Below are 21,796 nucleotides of genomic sequence, written 5' to 3' on the forward strand. Positions count from 1 at the left end.
TTGCTCCTTACATGAAATATCACGAGATTCATCAACTAAGATGGAAAAGTGATCATCATTTAAATCCTCATTTATTCACTTAATTGTTTCAATCTTACATGCATTGATAATATCTTTTTGAATACGTGGAAAAGTTAGTTGATTATTCTTTGGAGGTTTTTAAAATGCATTGTCAATATTATCACATAGCTTTGCATATCAAGCAAGGAGCTCAATATAATTACCTCTATTAGAAGAGGATACATCTTCACGATGGCCCCGAAATGCCAATCCTTGCTTCAAAAGATATCTTATCACATTAATTGCAGCTTCCAAACGAGTACGATATTCTAACTTTTGATGATCAGATTGTTTAGCAAATGCACTTTGAATGGATTATTTTTGTCTCAATAAATCTTCACAATTTCGTCTTGATTTATTATGAACACTGTTTGGCTTACCAATATGTTCATCAAGGTTGCACTTCTTATTCCAACTTGTAAACCCTATGGTTGAAAATACATTGCCTCCTCCTTGATTAATGCTTTCATCTTGAAACAAATAACAATAAAGACAAAATGATGCATCTTTTGTTACACTATACTCCAACCAATCATACTCACGAAACCATTCAGCATTAAAACAACGTAAGTCACCATAAAAATTCGACTGGGGAAATTGATGAGTTTTTGGTTGAAAAGGACCATTTTGAAGCTACATTCTTGTTATTGCATCACGCTCATTCGGATGATACTTTCGAATTGGTAACCTTTCTCCAGGATCAAATTTTAACGAAGTTAAATCAACTCTTTCACTTTGTCGACCTTGTTCCAACTCATTACCGTTTTCTTCTTCTAAGTTAAAATAATTTTGAGGTGTTGAACTTGATTTTGAAAGATTGCGAGATACTTTAGAATAATATCTCTACATTGAATTGGTCTGAATTATAAATTTAAATAAATTAGATAACTCTAAACAATTTCAAGAAATTAAATCTACAAAAGTTGATATTTCAAGAAATTTCAATTAAAACTAAAAAATGGGAGATAAAAAGAAAAGAGAACTTACAATTAAAGAAAAACTGATAGTAGCATCAAGCTATCAACGCAGACTGCAACAACACTTGAAGGTTTCTTTTCAACTTAGGTTTTACTTTATAACTTATTATCGTATCCTATTCTGATTTGAATAGGTAATAAATTTTTTATAGTAGGTTAAATGTAGTATTCTAGTTCAAAAATTAAAGCAAAAAACACACTTACTGAGATTCGAACTCAGGTGCGCTGAGAGACATAATTGCTTCATTCGCGTCGTGAACCACACGAGCCACGATACTTCCTTGTTCAAGGAGTGTCATATATAATATTTATACTTCTGTTTTTATTTTTCAGATTTATATATATATATATATATATATATATATATATATATATATATATATATATATATATATACAAAACAATTTCAACGAAGCAGTGTCGGCTGACCCCGAAGGTGGGTCCGCCCCTGCTTCCATATAATCAATGGGTAGAATAAGGGGTAGTAATGTAGGTAGATGAATGTAATAGATGTTACATAAGTTACAAAACACTAATAGTTATATGAGTTACAAGAAACTAATGACCATGACAATTACAAAAACTAATGGTCAAATAAGTTACAAGAACCAATAGTGGTCTTCTACCACAATATTTATACCCACTAACATATGCTTTAATCTTTTATTTTAATAATAAAATGCATATACAACAACATTCCCCACTCATTTTAATATTAAAATTAAGAGAGTGCACCAATATTTAGTTGAAGATAGATTATCATGCATAATAAATGTGTGCTCTGCATGGAACCTTCACTTAGTAAAACAATAATCTTTACTCCAGAGTCAGTAGTGGTCTCAGACTTGAACTACGACTGCTTAAGGGAAATAAAGAATCATTGCCTACACACAATAATGAAGGTGTTGACATAAGCTTTAATAGCCAGCACATTACGGCCTCGTGTTATCTGATTTCATGAGTGTTTTTTATAACAAGCCAATTCTCATAGATGTAAGTGTAAGTGCTACTTTCACACTCACATAGGTGAAATCTGTCAAGGGTGCTTCTATAATTTGACACCCTTTATCATACGAAATACATACTTTCATTAAGAGTTCAAAGACTCAACCTCCACAAATCATTATAAGATAAATGCACTTACATCATAGGGATCAAATAAAATTAATAATAGTGCATTTCACAACAAGTCATCATATGATTTGTTCTTCCCATTGAACTTGGTTATAAGATATCTAAATATATCACTTACAGAATGAATGTAGTACGAGTAGATTTTATATAACAAAGACTTAAAAAGAACTTTTAAAAGTATTTTGAATAAATTTAAAAAGTTCTTATAAACACTTAATTTATAATTTAAATAAGTAAAAAGGGAGTAATTCAAATATACTCTTAAAATATATTAGAATTGACTGAATTTAAATAGTTTTTAAGTTCTTAGTATTGAAGTACATTGTTTAAATGTCAAAGGTTGTTTTATGATTTAAAAAAAATTAATCAAAGAAAAATCGTTGTCAAGTCAAAATAAATCGAAATCAATAATATCATGTTATTCTTATTCATTTCCTATTGATGTTTTACATCACATAAGTTCTTGCCCATATAACTTTTCCAATACACATTCAATTGCTTTACTAGTCGTCTTTTAGTAATATATCTAAAACTTTGTGAAAATCAATTAAACACAAAAAAAAGGAAGGCAAAAGGGTCTAGTGGACCCTTGTACTTGTATGCGTTTGTAATATGAACCTTTCTACTTGATGTTTTATCAACTGAACCCTTAAACTCAATAAAACATAATATATCAAACCCCTCTGACCGTTTACCAAATATACGTGGCATTAAAATGGATGAGTTGGCAGGAGTGTGTGATTACACGTGCGTGTAAGCAAGTGAACATCATATTTTAATTTAAAAAGAGTTGTTAAAATTATAATAGAATAATATAATAATTTTTTTTTTTAAAAAAAATCTTCTTCTTCTCCATTTCACCTTCTTTTTCAGATAACCCAATCCCTGCCATATCCTTTTTTTTCTTTGTTCCCTACACTCTAGCAGATCTTGACGCTAATCCCTTTTCGCTGGAACAGGAGGCGTCATGGAGGTTTGTTGGTGGCTGGAGAGAATGGAGAGGAGAGATAGTCCTGGTTCGCAATGGTCGCCGGTGGTGCGGTGAAAAGAAGACATTGGAGAGGAGAGTGAGGCGGGTGAGGGTGTGAGGAGTTGGTCACAACGGCGAAAAAGGTTTGCCGGCCAAAGTTGGTAGTGCGGCGACCTAGGGTTGCTGATTTTGTGGAGATTGGAAAAAGAGGAACGGAAAATGGTGAGAGTGTGCGGTGGAGATGGAGACAAGTTTGAGAGAGAATAGATTGTCTCACCGACAAGAAGAGCGGTGGCAGTGGCTTTCTGATCTGGTGGCTTCAGGCTATTTCACGGTGGGAATGGGTTGGGGAGAAGAACATGGGCAGCTAATTTGGTGTGTGGAAATTTTATTATTTTTCTTTTTATTTAATATTTTTGATTAATAATTAAAAAAAACAGTTAATAGAGATAATTATGACATGTTATTGATATATGTTACATGGATTTGACATGTCATCTATTTATGGGTGAGTGAATTACACACACGGTACGAGGGGTTGAAAAATCTTGTTTTGATTGAGTTTAAGGGTTCAGTTGATAAGGAATTAAGTAGAAGAGTCCATAATACAAATTTGAACAAGTATAAGGGTCCATCAGACCATTTCGCCAAAAAAGAACTCTCTCAAAAAAAAAAAGAAGGAAAAAGAAAGTGAAAAAATCAACCCTTTATAGAATAGAAATAGAAATAAAATACTCCCTCTGTCCCTAATTATTTATCCACTTTTGAATTGACACACCTATTAAAAAAATAATTAATGACATAGTGAGTTTACCATTTTATCTCTATTAATTATGAAGTGGGTGAAAAGTTCTACATTTTTAAAAACAATTAGTCATTTAATTAAGGGTATAATAAATAATTTTTTAAAAACTTTTTTTGATTTGTCAAAATGAACAAGTAATTAAGAATAACTATAAAAGAAAAAGTGGAGAGAGGTACTATGTAACTAACTGTTTTCTTTATAATAATTTAGTGGTCTTTCTTGCTTTTCCATTTAAGGTGAGTAGAATTTAATATCTTTTCCAATGTGTATATATATATATATATTCTTCAAGGAAGAACGTCTTATCACCCTACGCAGCCGCTACCAGTAACACCACTATCTACCCCCCTTTTTTTGTTCCCTTTCTCACCATAATAATCTTCTAAGATCCCTTCCCTTTTCTATCTTTTGATAATAATAAGTTTATTTACTTCTTTAGTGCAAAAATAATATCCAATTCCCCATTTTAATTTATTTTCTTGGTTTGTTTAATTAGCCAAAAAAGAAGAGATCTCGTTGGCAAAAACTTGAATTAGTAGTTATTGTTTAGGGTTTTATTTAGTTGTTATCATCTTGATTTAGGGTTGTCTTTTTCTTATTTAATGGAGAATAATTATAATAATCAAGTAGCTGGAGAGAATTCAGGAGGTCAAAGAGGTCATTTTTTTTATGGAGGAAGTCATGTTGTTGGTGGTGGTGCAGCCCCTATTTATGGAAGAGGTGGAGATTGTTATGATCCAATGATAGTGAAAACAGAAGGAGGAAGTACATCTCAACATCATCATAATCACCATACGTTTCATTATCCTTCGATTATTCGTAATCATCATCAGACGGTTCAAAATCATCATCAAGACAGTACGGAGACTTCAGCTTCTCCTTCTGCTGGTGGTGAAGTAATTGAAGCTTTAAAAGCCAAAATTATAGCTCATCCTCAGTGTTCCAACCTTTTGGACGCTTACATGGGCTGCCAAAAGGTATACACATTTTACTCTCCCCTAATAATCATGATGTTCAGATCAGTTTACACACACTTAATTAAATGACATATCCATCAAAACTAGAATAGATGAGTAAAAATCACCCACTGTTTTTTCCAAATCTGATTGTGTTTTCCTCAGCTAAATTTGTTCTACTTTGCAGTAACTTATCGATGCAAATTCTATATTTATGTTGAAAAAGTCGCTTAATATATTTATAGATAATTTAGTAAAATTCCAGTAATTTTCTTTTACTATTAAAATTTTATACTCAAAATTTAACTTAACCTAAGTAATTCAATTTTTTATGAAATGTTATTTCTTTTGCATTCTCAAAATGTATTGAACTCCAAAAAAAATAATAAAAATGGTGTAAGAATTTCGACTTTTTATTTTTTTGGCTTACATTGCTACCACAAATAAAATTACTCTATAGTGTAAGCATTATTTTCACTTTTTAGTGTGAAAATTATTGTATAGGTGGGTGCACCGCCGGAAGTGGCGGCGAGACTGTCGGCGGTACGGCAAGAGTTTGAGGCGAGGCGACGAGCTTCGTTGACCGACAGAGATGTTTCCAAGGACCCAGAACTTGATCAGTTCATGGTCAGTCTCTTGTTTATTTTCGACACAGACCTTATTCTTATTTCATAAATTTTTTTTATTCATCATCCTAACATTACATGTAAAATCATTTTTTTCTAACTTCTAATTTGGCAAAATAATAAATTTAAATTTTCAAGTATAACTAATAAGATTAATTTATTAAAATAAATATTTTCTTAAAGAGTGTGTCAAATTCAACATGGATCATTTCAAAGTGAGCACCAAACTTCAACTCTATTGTATCATTTCAAATTCTGAATTCGTCTTTATTTAGTTAGGTAAACCAAGAATGTGTGGTTGATTGTAAATATAATATGCAGGAAGCATATTATGACATGCTAGTGAAGTATAGAGAGGAGTTAACAAGGCCTCTTCAAGAAGCAATGGAATTCATGCAAAAGATTGAAGCTCAGCTTAATATGCTTGGTAATGCTCCTGTTCGGATCTTCAACTCTGGTACTTATCTTCTTTCTCATAAATATTACTCTTTCCGTTCCATTGAGCACGGCGTTTAAGAATTTAAAAATAATTTCTGATTTAAAACAAGCTATAAATATTTATTTGAATATGAAAATCATCTCACTAAAGTAAACTCAAAAGTTTAATACACTATTAAATTGTTACTCTACATAGTAAGATAACATTTGTTTTTCTTTAGACAAAATTAAAAAGGAAATGCTAGAAGAATAAGTTTAATTTGTATTTTCATGGTAATTGCCCAGCATGGAAAGAATGCAAGAAGAATAAATTAAGGGAATGATAAAAAATCCATATTTGAGTGCTTAAAGAAGAAAAAAAAAACAAAAACAAAAACTATGGGATATGATTTGAACTTTTGTTTCTGTGTTCAGTGTAAAAACTGTTGGTTCATTCAATACTGTTTGTCCCAATGCATTACTATTTCTGTTCAAGACAACTTTGACCCCCCCTAAATAAATCATTCTTCATTTCCAATTAATGCTTTTTCTGTTGAGAGATAGAGAAGAACATTGTTGGAGTAAGAAACCCTATTTACGAGTGTACGAAGAGTAGTAATAGTAACACCACTGAACGTGGTGTCGTGGATGAGATTACTCATCCTTTAGTGGTTTCAGGTTCGAGTTTTGGATATGGAAAAATCCTTGATAGAAAACATTTCCTTTTGAATGGGCCCTTATGTGATGTGAATTTGAAATAATACCGAACACCAGGTGAGAAAGTAATAGAAATACTCCCTCCGTTCCATTTTATGTGGCAACATTTGACCGGGCACGGAGTTTAAGAAATAAATGAAGACTTTGAAATGTTTACCAAATTGTCCTTTAAAAAGTAGACTCTTTTTTCTCTCTCCTCATAAATGTATTGGAGTATTATTTTAAGATTAAGTGGGACCAACAAGGATAAAAGAAGAATTGTACCTTTATAAACTTACCATATAAGGAAATGTGACATTCTTTTTGGGACTGACCAAAAAGGAAATTGTGCCACATAAAATGGGACGGAGGGAGTATATACTTTATGAGAATTAATAAAAGGGGGTGGGGGGATAAATTTTGTTTGACATTATTATGCTTTGGTTTTTTCTTTTATAACCATGATCCCTAGACTAGTTTAAATGCGTCTTAATTAATTTCATCAACTATCTATAATCTCTCATAATTAATAGAGGTAAATCTATCCATCAAAGACATGACTAATAACATATATCTTTACTAAGAGTTGAACCCGAAACCTAATTTCACCATATATCTATAATCTCCCATAATCAATAGCTATCAACTAAAGTTTTTCATTAAAGACATGACAGATAACAAATATCTTTAATAAGATTAATTTGAACCCGAGACCTCAAACGGCTCTCAATTCACTCTATTAATCGCTAGGCGACATTATGCATTTTGACATATTATATATGCATATAAAGTGTATGCTCTATTGTTTATAAAAAAGAAATGAATTGGTTGCATTATTATGCAAATAAACAAATAGAGAGACTGGCTGATCTTCTAGATATAAACAAATGTAGGAAGCCACACGTTTGTTTCTCTAATCTTTGTTTAATTAATTAATTTAGCTTTAACTTTATGGGTCCGGTCCAGTGAATTCACTGACAAATTTCTTAATGGTGAATATTGTTCCCACTTAATAAATTTTACACTATACTTATCTGACACTCCCAACAGAAACTACTTGACTCCTACAGTACACCTCTACACCTCCTATGGAACTAATTGTGGATTTATCATTTTTTAAAGTTCAGTTTAAAAAATAAGACATTATTTATTAGTTATATCTTTATCATTTAACTATACTCACTCTTTAATGCATTTTCAAAAATTTGAATCTGTTATATTCAAAGTATGGTTAGATTTTGCATATCTTTTAAAAGATAACAGTTAATATGAATGTATTACCACAATATTCATACTAGATTTTGGAAAATGATTAAAGAATAATAAATTAATGTTAAAGATAAAACACAAAAAAATTATGTTTTTTTTTTTAATATACTGAATAAAAAATATATTTCAATAATAGACACTAAAAAATAAACAGAATGGCATTCATAAAGGGCGTACCAAGTTAAACCTAAACAGTTGTGGGAGTAAAAAAGGAATGTGTTTTTTAGAAGCAAAAGTAAACACATGCAAGTATCTTGAGGTAGTAGTTTTTAGAAGTATAATAATATTGGTGTCATTTCCAAGTAAGTATGCTTTTTGTATGTGGTAGCAATTAGGCATTGGAAAAATGAAGAACATTAAGTTCTGTTCATATCAGTGCTCTACCATGTAGCCTGTACCATATCTGTCAGATATCTCTCTACTCCCTCCGGTTTAATAATACTTATCCACTTTATACAATTTTTTAAGAAATTATAAATAGAAAAATAATTTTATTATATCACTTTTTAAATATAATAAATACAATGTTTTAAAAAATATAATAGAGAAATGATTATAATAAATAATGAAGGTAAATTAGGAACTAATTATAAAATTATTTATTGATTTCATAAAATGAACAAGTGTTGTTGAACATTTCAAAATAATTATTTTATTTTCAATAAAACCATGCACATTATTTTTTGTAATTATACGTGAAACAAAAAGAAATTTCATATAATTAAATATCACTTGTGTGAGACACATTAATAAGATTCTCCGTACCTTTATGCTCTAGCTATATCAAAGTCAAGGCTCTTATTTCTACTGGTTAATTATTTGTTAAGAGAAACTGGTCTATATATGCATCATACTCCATGTGAATTAAAAATGAATTTTTTCAATTTTTAATTTTATGTGACACTCGAGCTTTTTCAATGTGTTTTAGAACATATGAATTTTTTCTATATTAAGAAACAATGCAATCTAATTATTGATAACAGTTGATGATGGATATTCTGTGAAATTAATCGAAGTGTGTAAAAAACACATGGTCATAAAAATTCAAAATGAGAGTATTGTTGTCCCTTTTGTTTCGTTCTCTCTTTTCGTTATAATTTGATAAGAGTGGGGGGTGGGGGTGAATTGTCAGTTCAGAGGTCAAGTGTTTCATCTCTCCCTTTTCTCTTTCATAATATGTAGACCAATATGTCTTCAAGTGATTGAGAAGAAATGTTTTCTGCTTCCTTTCGAGTCAACATGTATCCAATAGTATAAACTTGCAATTATCACTTATGTTATGTTGCTCCGACTCTTCAAAAATATTAGTAGGTGTGTCGAATTCTTTAAAAGTAATGTATTTTTAAAGTATTTGACAAGAATAAGTAGTGGCGGAGCCAACATTTTTGTCAAGAGTGTTCATGCTTTTATGACTAGTTGGGTGCCAATTTTTTTTAATTAAAAAGATTTTTTTTTAAATTTTAAAAAGATAAAGTCAAACACTAGGAGCCAAGGGTCGAACCCAAAGCATCCGAGGAAAATTTACATAGCTTTATCCACTGGGCTATCACTCTCTTTTGTGACAAGAGTGTTCAACAATTAGTATATATTGTACAATATTTATATATTCAGCAAAAAAATTCAACGAAGGGTGTCATTTGACCACCCTTTGGTGTGTGTAGCTCCACCTCTGTGGATGTGGTATCGAAAGCGAAAAGTCCACGCAACTTAGATTATCACCAATATGTCTTTCATATGTAGGATTCACTTTTCCTTTTAATGAACCTTATGTGGTATAAATTCAAATTAGTTGAAACTCCAAACCAGATATTAAACATCAGATGAGAATTAAAAAAAAAAAGCTTAAAATTGTTCTTAAACCAATCTCAAGCACTATCCTCCAACCAAGAAAAAATGCATACATAGAGATTTCTATTTTGAATTTCTCAAGTGTTCTTTTGTGTAATACATGAAGAAGCATGACACATTATGGTTTGTTTCCTTCCTTGGATTGTTTTGTCTTGTGTAGGTATCTCCAATTTGCCTACGATTGAGGTGTAATTATTGTTGTGTTAGTTGCTGATTAGCAGTAACAATAATATACTCAGTGTATTATCATTGATAAAGTCGGGAAGGATAGAGTGTACTAGCCTTACTCTTACCTTGTTACCTCGTGGAGAGAGAACGATTATTTTCGAAACATAGTTTGTGAAAAAATAGTTTTACCAAAATGGAATTCTTTAAAGAGCTTAACTTGTGTAATTTTTGTGGGAGTAATCATCTTTCAGGGTGGGATGAAAATGATTCAGACTAGACCTACCCCTTGGATTGATTGTGTACCTATACAAATAGATTAGTAGCTAGCTTATGTATATATTATTGATATTTTGTTATTCTAACATAAATCTAGACTTTGGATTTAAACTCTATGGGTTGAACATTTAAGGTTATCTTAGAATGAATTTATAATATTTTAAAATTATGAGTTCAAACTCCCAATTGCGGTAATTTTGTATATATAAATTTATGCTTCGCATGGAAAATACTGGTTCAAATAAATCCAGTGCTCTGAGGTCGGTTTGCCTCGGGTTGTACAAACATAACTAGATATACTCCACTATTGAAGGGAAGCTCATAGCATTAAAATTATCACCATGTGATCTTTAGGTCATTGAGTTGAGCTGTGTAATCAATCATTAATATTTGCATCAGGATAAACTGCTTACATTATGTGTATTGGTATGCGAATGTGAAATACTTTGTGCATCAAGACTTTTTTTGGTACCTAGATGTACTATTAATTACAAGTGTAATAGCAAGGTGAAGATCAATTATTATTTACCTATATTATCTTGTTTTGTTGATTAAAAAATGGATAGAGGACAAGTGTGAGGGTGTTGGATCATCAGAAGAGGATCAAGACAACAGTGGTGGAGAAACTGAACTTCCTGAAATAGATCCAAGAGCAGAAGATAGAGAACTGAAGAATCACTTGTTGAGAAAATACAGTGGCTATTTAAGTAGCCTCAAACAAGAACTTTCAAAGAAGAAGAAAAAAGGAAAGTTGCCCAAAGATGCTAGGCAGAAGTTGATCACTTGGTGGGAGTTGCACTACAAGTGGCCATACCCTTCGGTAATCTCTACACAAATAGCACTACTAAAATTTCTTTGCATTCATGGTTTCGTCTTAATTTATGTGACATCATTTGACTTGACGCCAAGTTTTAAAACAAAATGAACACTTTTGAAATTCGTGGTCTTAAGAACAAACCTTCGGCATGTGTGTATGACTATAAATTATTTCATTATAGAAAAATGACATTTTGTTTTGGGACAGACTAAAAAAGAAAGTATGTCACATAAATTAACCGAAAGGTATATTATTAGATCGCTTAATTGTTAGGTCTTGACAAATTAATTTTGTATGATTAGTATTAGTTGGTAATTTGGTAAAGATTGTACTCTCTTTGTTCCGATATACATACATGGCACCAGGGGAGGAGCTAGGTGGGGTTCGAACGAACTCAATAGCTTTTTCGTAGATCCTATAATTGTACTAGAAAATTAAGTAATAACTTGTAAATTCCTACTATGAAAACTGATTGACAGCTCAATGGTAAGGAAGGGGAAGGAAATTTGAAACCCCCAACCTCCTACTACTGGCTCCGCCTCTGCGATGGCACGTCTCATTTTTTCATGAGTCAATTTGAATAATCTTTGTTACTGGATTGGATTTAAATCAATTCAATATTTCAAAATGAAAGTTTAGATATTCAAAAACTATATGATAAATATTATAATTTGCTATTTTACTTATATCAAATATAAAAAAGTGATATATTTCAATGTTGGTTGAAGTTCACATAGTCTGAATCCCTAAAAGTGAATAGTATCACATAATTGGTACGTAGATTAAGTAAGAACTCCTAACATGTCATTTGTTGTTAAAATTCATTTATCTATTCGATTCGATTTTTTCACTTTTATATTATGACAGTATGAAGAATATTACAAGGTTCACAAAGAATGCAATTACCTATATAAAATAAGATTGGTTAACTGCTATGATATTGCAGGAGTCAGAGAAGGTTGCATTGGCAGAATCAACAGGATTGGACCAGAAACAAATAAATAACTGGTTCATTAACCAAAGGAAAAGACACTGGAAACCTTCAGAAGACATGCAATTTATGGTGATGGATGGTCTACATCCACAAAGTGCTGCTGCTCTTTATATGGAAGGTCACTACATGGGTGAAGCCCCTTTTCGTTTGGGTCAGTAATATTTATGATTTTTAATGAATTAAACTTTGCATGCAACATTTTCCTATTTGGGGAAAAAAACATTTAAATTCCTTGTAAGGTGAGTATGAATAGTTTGGATTTTTAATTAGTTGTAGTATGTATGTTTGTAGCCAAGCCTTGTAGGCCTAAGCACAAGGGTACTTTATTGCTTGTTCAATTGTATATGGTGAGAATCCTTTTGTATTTAATATTGTAATGTTATTAGTGAACCAAAATCTAGTGTTTACTTGTGCGATGGTGTTATGATTATTAGTATTTGGCTTTTATTTACTTGAGAGTTTAATGTGTTGGTGATCAGCAATATGATTTAGTAAAGATTCATATAGTTGATTTCGTATTGAGGCATAGTAATTTATCTGATAATATGGATTATATTGTTATACCAAATTTATGTGATTACGTTTTCCAGGCAATGTCACCCTTATATCGCACATGGTCATCGTTGTGCACATTATCCTTTTTAGATTTCACTTGTTACATTATATTGGAAATATTTGGAGGTAATAAAATTAACTTATGAATTTATAATTCACTCAACTCGCTCAAAATGGGAATGATTATTGATTCGTCATTTTGTCGGTTCAATTAATTTTAGCTTAAAAAATTATGTTGATATCTAATTCAAATTCATCCATGAAATCTATTTTCAAATGGTTTTTTTTTTTTAAAAAAAAAAAAAAGCATATCATATAGTCGTAATAAAGAAAATTGTTAAATTAGGTTTTGGGCCTAACTAACACTTCTAAAGCTAGCTTAAACAGAGGAGGATTACCCAAGCATTATAAGGAGTTCACTCATCTCATTAACCATCAATGTAAGACTTTTTGCTTTAACACTCCACCTCACGCCCAATGCTTAACATTTTGGTGCGTGGGTATTTTTCGGGCAATTTTTGATTTTTTTTGCCCCCAACATCGGCTGAGATGGACCTTGCTCTGATACCATGTTAAATTAGGTCTTGGGGCTAACTCACACCCCAAAAGCTAGCTCAAAGAGATGAGGATTGCCCAAGCATTATAAGGAGTCCACCCATTTCATTAACCACCAATGTGAGTTTTTTGCTTTAACAAAAACTACTTAATAAATTCATTATCTATTGAAATATTATAAAGGAACTAATAAAACAATTAAAACATAGTAAGAATTGAGATGATTATTAAGTTTTGATCCGTTTTTTAGCAAATGCTAGTCTAAATAACCTTTGATCGGATTAATAATCCATTCATTTATTAACTCAACCTATTTTGACTCGCCTAAATTTAACTCGTGTCTCTTTTACCACCTCTAGCTATATTGTTGTTGTTATTGTGCATGAGAATTGATTAGCTAGTAGCTGCTAATTGCTGGAAGTAGCTAATTTAGTTTCTTCCATTTCTCTTCTAATCAAATGTGTGATAAAGATAAAGAGACTCCAAGTTATCCAGTGAATTATGATGTAGTACAAACTAAAAATATTTAATTAGGATGTTGTGGTCAGCCAATAGCTATAAAAAGAACTGAATCCTTTAAATATATTTAAGAGTTATACGTTTCATTTGAAAAAAAAAATATTTACACGATCAATCAACTTAAGATTCAATGAACAATGTGAAAGAGTGCAAATAATAGAAATAATATTGTATCTTGTAAGGATACATAAATAAACCAAAACATTTATGCTCTGAATGAGTAAATATATAGTGGTGTACCAATATGAGCTGTGGTGCAGTGGTGAGACTGCTTCATTCTTAATCGAAGGTCTTGAGTTCGAGCCCTAGGTATGGAGAAAATCTTGTTGGGAGCGCCAATCCTAAAAAGGCCTTGGAGTGCACGATCGAGTTCAATTCATTTTAGCTTAAAAATTTATGTTGATATCTAATTTAAATTGATCCATGAAATTGATTTTCAAATGGACTTAGCATATCATAAAGTCATACTAAAGAAAACTACTTAATAAATTCATTATATATTGAAATATTATAAAGGAACTAATAAAACAACTAACATAGTAAGAATTAAGATGATTGTTAGGTTTTGATCCGTTTTCTAGCCCATGCTAGTCTAAATAACCTTTGATCGGATTAATAATTCATTCATTTATTAACTCAACCTATTTTGACTCGTCTAAATTTAACTCAATGTGCCTCTTTAAAATATATATTTACACGATCAATCAACTTAAGATTCCTTAAGATTCAATGAAAAATATGAAGAGTACAAATATTAGAAATAATATTGTATCTATTGAGGATACATAAACCAATGTGGACTCCGAACACCAGGTGAGAAATATGTAGCTTATGATAAGAAAACTTAGAAAAATATTTTCTTAATTAAAGATTGTTAATAATGGAAATGTTGTATCTAAGGAAAAATGTATGGTCTTCATGGTTACAAAGGCAATAGTGAGCAACTCTTAACAAAATGTTAGTTGTGTCCAACTTTTTTCATTTTTTGGAATAGTTACTAAATTTTCGTCAGTTGGATAAAATGTTATTTTACGATATTTATATGAAGTTCCCCTTTTAGCCATCTATCGAGCACTATGATAGAATGTGGATCGATCATGACGAGAATGAACTTCTCCATGATATAATGTTAAGGTAATAGAAATGACATAGTCCTTTGTATACTTTCTAAGTTATAAGACCAGTATATAAACTCCTTCGAATTGTCAATCTATGCCCAAAAATCCCATTTTAATAAAAGTGCAAGCTCCATAATCCTTTCACACCAAATGTATTTACTAAATATTTAAATTTATCATAGTTAAGTGAATTAATGAGATAAAGATATATATTAATTAATCAATAATTAAAAGTTTATATACAACCATATGTTATGCATCTACTGACTTGGTATAAACACTGAATATATTTTTAGAAATATGAAAACTAAATAAGTCTAGAAATATGAAAACTAAATAACATAATGAGAATGAAAATATGTTATGCTTAAACATATTTTAGTGGAGTACCATAATCAGTAGTCGTAATAGTCTGTAATAGTCGTCGATACGTACTTAATACATAACAAAGCTACAAAATTACTAAATTAGTATAACAAATGTATAACTGATATATAGAATAATCATATATTATATACATTATATACTGGCAAAATTTTGTAACATAATAAGATTATTTCTCAAAATTCTATTTTTAATAGAATATATCACTTGCCACCAAATTTTGAGTCAAGTGGGATGACAACATGTCATCATGCCATTCGTAGAATTTGAAAGAAGAACACAAGATTTGTGGAAATTTTCTCTGTGTCTTAATTCTGCCTCCATTACATTCCTTTATACAATCTATTAAGCTCTACTGTGCAAATAGGAAAAAAAAGGACTAAATGGACTAAAAGCTAATTACAAAATAAAATAACAACCTGTACCTGAACTAGACACCTCACACTATTCTAGAAACTGCTAAGGAAAATACAACTGGATCCTTATTCAAAATGGGCCAGCTTCCAGCTGCAGATGAAAGCCCAAGCATTTAGGCCCTATCATCATTTCATCGGCCATTTATTTCATTAGTCCAAATACTCTTCTGAATGTATATTCATTTCCGACACAAACAAAAGATAAGTTCACATCATTCTCTGTCGGAGGCATCAATGGATGGCTTGTCTGCAACACCATTTAAGTATCTTTCGACATGCTTATATAAGAAGCGCTGGCGTTTTAAAAAAAAATCTAAATTTTTCTCTATGGAAGGACCTTTGATTTTTATGAAATCTCTTGAAAACTTCTAGCCTTATAAAGAATTGGATGTACATTTTAAGGGGAAAAAGGTCTAAAATATATCCAAACTTTAACCGAAATTGTTGTTACGATATCAAACTTTGGAAAGGACCTTTTACCTTTCTGCACTATTTAATAGTGTATTTTAAAGGTATATATCACATGAGCACATATATATCTTTAAAATACACTATTAAATAGTGGAGGGGGTAAAAGGTCATGCATAAAGTTTGGTATCGTAACATCAATTTCGATCAAAATTAGAGTATTTTTCAGACCCTTTTCCCAATTTTAAGACTAGGGACTTTGACAAAAGGTTGGGTTCTATTTGAATCTTTGTCTTCCTGTTACTCCACTTATTGATATGGGCCTTGCGGGTGGGCTAAAACAGAACAGCCCACTTGCTCTTGTTAATTAGTTGACGATCCACATTTCCAATTAGTTCATGGTATTTTATTGGGCCGAAATAATAAGAATCCTATGAATGACGTTTGGAAAGTATGAACAGTCAATCCTTTATAGACTAATTAATTGTATCGATCGTAGTTTTCAATTTGGAATAAAAGGAGGAATAATGCTTATCTGAGATACTCCTAATATTAAAAAGTCAGTAATATTTTAAAAAAATCAGTGTAGTAGCTCAAAAGAAGATTAATAAGTGACAAATTGATTTGACTTTTTGTTGTTCTATTTAATTAATAATGAGAACAAGTGTAAGAATTATTAAACATTTCTTTAATCATCACTAAGAGAATTTTTTTCATTCGCACAAATATTCAATCTGATCTAGTAAGAATTATTATATTATGAATTTAATATTAGGGGAAACTGTTGGTATTTGACAGACAGCCGCCCATTTGTGTTTTTTTAATTATAAAATAAACAATAATTACCTTGTGAAGATTTTCATTTTCTAGAAGTTAAGTAATAATCAAGACTCAAGAGCCATCTTATTACTCATGGGATTATTGACATTTTATGTTAAACATATTCTAATACTTACTGCGTGCTTTAATTAATTACTTCAATATAGTTGTTAAAGATTGTCAAGTGGTACGTGTGGAAATTTATTAAAGGTAATCAGGTATAGAAACAGTTGCCCACCCCACCCCCACCCCACCCCCACCACCACCACCTATTAACCATTAAATTCATGTGATTTGATTCATTCCAACTTCTTAAATTATATCAGATTAGCGATAAGTTAGGTTGAATTTGAATGGAACAAAATGAACAAATTATAATATACCCGATTAAATGTTAATTGAGCTGAAATATTAGACTGGATCAATGGGGCATTGTCATGATGGACATCGGGGTGCGTTTATAATTAGAATATTATAAAATTGCAAATGATCTGATAATGATTAAATTATAATGACTCAATGGGGTGATTTTCATCAACTTGTTCATTCTTAATTTTGTGACATATAATTAACATTAAAATTGTGGTCCTTTTGAGTTAATTAAAAGTGTAGAAAGCAGGCAAGCATGGCGTTTTCTCCAAAAATATGACACGTATACTTTGTATGTATATTTATTTAAGAGAAATTGTATTCTTAGTATAACCAATCCAAGTTTAGATACACAAAATAAAATAAGAAATGAAGTTTCTCATAAAAAAAGTCTAAAAAGTACTCTCTAATTAATCATGAATAATTAAAGGTTGATTAGTACTGGTAAGGAAGATGTTAATTAAAAATTTATTAGGTTAAGCTTTCAGAGCGTGCCAAAATGGACGTATAAGGACAACAAATTAATGGACGTGGAGGATGACGACAAGAGGCTGGTGATTTCGATCAAGAAGTTGATGATTGTATTTGATTTTTCTTTAAGAAACTCATCCGACGTCAATATTTATATTGGAACTTGATTAAATCTGAATTCGCGTGTTGCATGACTCATTTATAAGGGTAGCACTCCTAATAAAAAGAATTTCATTCCCACAGGCCACACTTAAACCTAAAATCTCTGGATTAAGGATGGAGGGATCTGAACTCTCCACCAGCTACCACAACCAATATTGGTGATGATTATTGATCAATAATAATTAGTGACGAGTTTTAATGATGACCAGCTGTATGGATGTCCCTAGAACAAGTTATTAGAGTTTTTCACATAAGTATTTGTTTTGTCTTCAAATATTATCACTCACTAGTGTATTACTCTAACAAATAACAATCACTTTCAGCAGGATCTCAAAGAGGCAAAACTCAAATTGTATTAAACTTCCTAAAAGATTATTTAGGTTAATATCAAATCGTCTTAATAGTTTATGTGTCATAACACAAATAATGAGCTTGACGCCCTAAACACTTTTTCATTTGTGGATCCATCAAAAGCATATTTAACCTGTTTTAAACTTTCATTTCTCAATAAATGAAGTAATAAATAAAGTCTATGGTATTTTTATTACTTGGTATTCACAACAATTGTTATTCAACCATATTACGTCATTTGCAAACACTAGGGAACTAGGAGTACTAAAAGTTAAATACGATGAGAATAACTCTTTTCTTAGTCGTCATTCGAGATGACATAATTGGTTTAAAGGATGATCATTCATATAGATGAGCGGGGATTGATTCCATCTCAATGTCTTATGAGTTAAGTTTGTCACGATTTACTTAGTGCGATTTACATCTTCTATTACACAGTGAATGATTTACCCATTGATCATTGCGTACAAAGTACTAATTCGAAGGATAAAGACCGTAATAAAAATTAAAGCAGTTGCGGGCTATTCGAGGTTAAAAAAAATCTTAGCTCCTAGATGTTTCTTTTAAAATAGCAAAAGATGATCAGTATTGATAACATTACATGCATTTTAGTTTCTCTCCATAAGAAAAAGAAAGCTGTTGAGAAATTAAAAAAAAAAAAAAAAACTTTGTTGCTTTGTGCTTATACTATCATATCAAGTTTAATGAGTAAAATAGGATTAACAAATAACCCCTTTCTAAAAAGTACCATTCAAAACACTATGATAGTAGCCACCTAATCTAATCATTTATCTAGTAAAATTTATACAACAAAAAAGTCAAAATTAAAGCAGTAGGTCAAATAGAGCCTAAAAGTTATAGGAATAGAACTTTTATTTTCCACATATACTACATTTTTTTTTTAAAGAATATACATGAATAGAGAACGTAACGCACATTACAATTAAGAAAATAGCAACTCGTTACACTAAAGCTCCGCAGGATCCATAGCAAGGACCTGCTACATTACAATTACTAAAGAAATAATATATATTCCTCGATCACTTTACATTATAATTAACTAGTTAATTAATCCACTAAGTCGTTAATTATAGACCCCTTTAATGGATTTGTGAAGGAATACCATAAAAGTGAGGCTTTTGATCTCCGATGGAAAAAGAAATTTTGGTTGAATTGTCGGTGGCGCCGCCGGCGCCGCCACCGTAAGTCCTCTCGCACGACGGGCACATGCTAAGTGTCGCAGCCGATAATTGAACACGAAAGGATTGTGACTTTTTCAAAGATTTCAGTTCTTGTATTTCCTTATTTAGCCTTCTGTTTTCGTCTTTTAAGTCTTCGTAACATTTTCGAAGAATTTCACAGTCTACTTCTGTTTGTTTCAGCTTTGTCCTGTTATCATAAAAAAAAATAAAAAATTAATTGCAATATCGAACTAAATAAAGATAAAAGTTTTATAATCATTGAGATTGAAAAGATTCTTATATTCAGATGCGCAAACAGTACTATACAAATGTTTTTCATGGAGAACTATATTGGAGTACTATTTTCAACGATTTCTATAAGAAAAAAAAAAACAGAATAACAAGAAAAGGTAAAAAGTTTGAATAAAAAACAATATGTATATATAAGACATTTGATACATTCGCTTCTCTAAATTCTAAATTCTAAATTCAAATTGTCTGAATTTTGATCAAAATTTTAAAACATAATTTTTTATCATATTGATATTAAAAAAACTTAAATCTCAATAGTAGTTTGGTATAAATTTAAATATTTATTTTTAAATATTGAGTTGATCTTCAAGTTAGCCTTGGGACAAAGAGAGTATTTTCATTTATTTTTTGTAAGAAAATAATGTGTATATATACAATGAGAAAATACAACTTGAAAATAATATTTAATAAGTAATAATGAAAAATCATTAATTGGAACATGAAGAAAACAAATCATAAAACCAGCCTCTATAATTCCAGATCAAAACTCATATACTAGACCCCAGAAAAACAATATTCTCTTTCTCAAATTATACTTAAAATAGTTATCTCAAATTATTTCTTTCTCGAAAACTAAAAAGGTTATGTAAAAAAAATTATATCTTATCGAGAGGAGGGAAATATTATTTGTGCAAAATTCTACGTATATTATTGGGCGATGGGGATTAATTATAACTCCATTAATTATAGTTGTACTCTTTCTATTCTTTTACTTGTCACCCGACTTAGCACATTATTAAGAAGAATAATTATTGATATAAATATTTTAGCAAATTATTCCTATTAAATAATGTCTTAAAAATGATTTAAAAAATAAGTATTTAATGCTAAGAGTAAAATATGAAAAAAAAATAAAAATCTTTTTGATATGTCAAAAAAGACAAGTAAAAAATGAAAAATTATTTTAGGAATAAGTAACTAGTAAAAGAGAACGAAGGAAGTATTTACCTGGCTCTTCTATTCTGAAACCATACTTCCACTTGTCGAGGACGTAAGCTTAATCGTCTCGCTAAATCTCGCTTTTGCTTCTGAAAAATTGAATATTTGAAATATTCGTCAAATCAACATGAATCATAGTCTAACGATATGAGAATTTAAATTTAATCGAGCTAGTATAAATACTGAACACCAGATGAAAAGTTGAAAAAAAAGAAAAATAGAAAAAAGAAGGTAAGGTAAAAGATGAATTACAGAATTAAGAGTAGTATGCTCTTTGAAGCTATCTTCTAAAACATCAGATTGCTCCTTTGTAAGTCTAAGTTTCTTCCTCGTACCATAATCATGAACATCTTCTTCATCATCATCATTATGATCAACTAATCCCTTTGGAGAAATTAATAAAACTCTTTTGGTCTCCAAATTTTCTACTTCTTCTTCAAAACTACTAGCATCTCTTTCCCTTTTGACACTACTTGTGTTAGAAAATGAAGAAACTGATGAATTAACTCCTCCTAATAATTGAGGATTAATCCTATTGTTGTCATAATTATTTGTGAACTCTGATGATGTTGATAAGCAAAGTGTTAATTCTTGATTATCATCATTAGTTGATAATTTCCCCTTGTTATTTTGATGAGGAGGGGTAGAAGATAATCCTAAGCTCAAACTAAGCCTTGTGTTGCACATCATTTTTTTTTATGGGAGGATTTGAGTGAAATGATAATTAAACATTTACAAGGTTGTAGAAATATATAAGGAAGTTTTAGAGATTTATAGAAAGAAAAAAAGAAAAAGAATCAGATTTCTTTTTGAAAAGGTGTGTGTTGAAAAACTGATTAATTAATTAATTTTAAATTAAAGGAAGGGACACCAATCTAGATTGAGCAAAGGACACCAATATAAACTGTTGTCTCTTTATAATCACTTTCTCTCTCTCTCTCTCTTTCTTATCTTAGGTTGACCAATATAATTAGCACTCTATTCACACACACAATAGTAAATATTTTATGTGTATATGACCAACAAAACATATATATAAATTAATGACCTGAATTGTGATAGGATAATTGAGATTCTTTTATTCTTAATCAGAAATTATGAATTTAAATATCTAGAATTAAAAAAAGAAAATGTTGCAAGTGCCACCCCATAAATTCGTATTACAATACATAAATTTTAATATGAATATCAGATATCAAGTGACGGAGTGAGAATAAAAAGCGT

The 21,796-nt window shown here is 30.5% G+C and overlaps 2 protein-coding genes across 3 annotated transcripts; one reads left to right on the forward strand and one right to left on the reverse strand.

The window, feature by feature from the left end:
* The first annotated feature begins 4,192 nt into the window (after positions 1-4,192).
* Positions 4,193-12,426, forward strand: LOC125840780 (homeotic protein knotted-1). 2 transcript variants are annotated; one of them, XM_049519747.1, is made up of 5 exons: positions 4,193-4,923; positions 5,407-5,529; positions 5,850-5,985; positions 10,769-11,022; positions 11,966-12,426. In XM_049519747.1, the coding sequence occupies exons 1-5, from the start codon at positions 4,549-4,551 to the stop codon at positions 12,170-12,172; spliced, it is 1,095 nt and encodes a 364-aa protein (XP_049375704.1). In that variant the 5' UTR covers positions 4,193-4,548; the 3' UTR covers positions 12,173-12,426. The 2 variants fall into 2 exon arrangements, with proteins under 2 accessions (XP_049375704.1, XP_049375705.1); XM_049519748.1 differs by having other exon boundaries at positions 4,250-4,923; positions 5,850-5,955.
* Positions 12,427-18,995: 6,569 nt separating this feature from the next.
* LOC125840787 (homeobox-leucine zipper protein HAT22-like) lies at positions 18,996-21,335 on the reverse strand. Its single transcript, XM_049519757.1, has 3 exons — positions 20,825-21,335; positions 20,582-20,661; positions 18,996-19,529 (listed from the first exon to the last, which is right to left on the reverse strand). The coding sequence occupies exons 1-3, from the start codon at positions 21,260-21,262 to the stop codon at positions 19,241-19,243; spliced, it is 807 nt and encodes a 268-aa protein (XP_049375714.1). The 5' UTR covers positions 21,263-21,335; the 3' UTR covers positions 18,996-19,240.
* Between the last annotated feature and the right edge of the window lie 461 nt (positions 21,336-21,796).

Source organism: Solanum verrucosum, unplaced genomic scaffold (assembly GCF_900185275.1).
Source record: "Solanum verrucosum unplaced genomic scaffold, falcon-dt-bn FXZP01000283.1, whole genome shotgun sequence".
Lineage (NCBI taxonomy): Eukaryota > Viridiplantae > Streptophyta > Magnoliopsida > Solanales > Solanaceae > Solanum > Solanum verrucosum.

Bases quoted from the DNA above. Each gene is read 5' to 3' on its own strand.
- LOC125840787 (XM_049519757.1), bottom strand. From the start codon at position 21,262: ATGATGTGCAACACAAGGCTTAGTTTGAGCTTAGGATTATCTTCTACC. The intron at 20,662-20,824 runs GTAATTCATCTT...TCAATTTTTCAG, and splicing joins AGCATACTACTCTTAATTCT to AAGCAAAAGCGAGATTTAGC. The intron at 19,530-20,581 runs GTAAATACTTCC...TTATGATAACAG, and splicing joins TTTCAGAATAGAAGAGCCAG to GACAAAGCTGAAACAAACAG.
- LOC125840780 (XM_049519747.1), top strand. From the start codon at position 4,549: ATGGAGAATAATTATAATAATCAAGTAGCTGGAGAGAATTCAGGAGGT. The intron at 4,924-5,406 runs GTATACACATTT...ATTATTGTATAG, and splicing joins CTTACATGGGCTGCCAAAAG to GTGGGTGCACCGCCGGAAGT. The intron at 5,986-10,768 runs GTACTTATCTTC...AAAAATGGATAG, and splicing joins TGTTCGGATCTTCAACTCTG to AGGACAAGTGTGAGGGTGTT.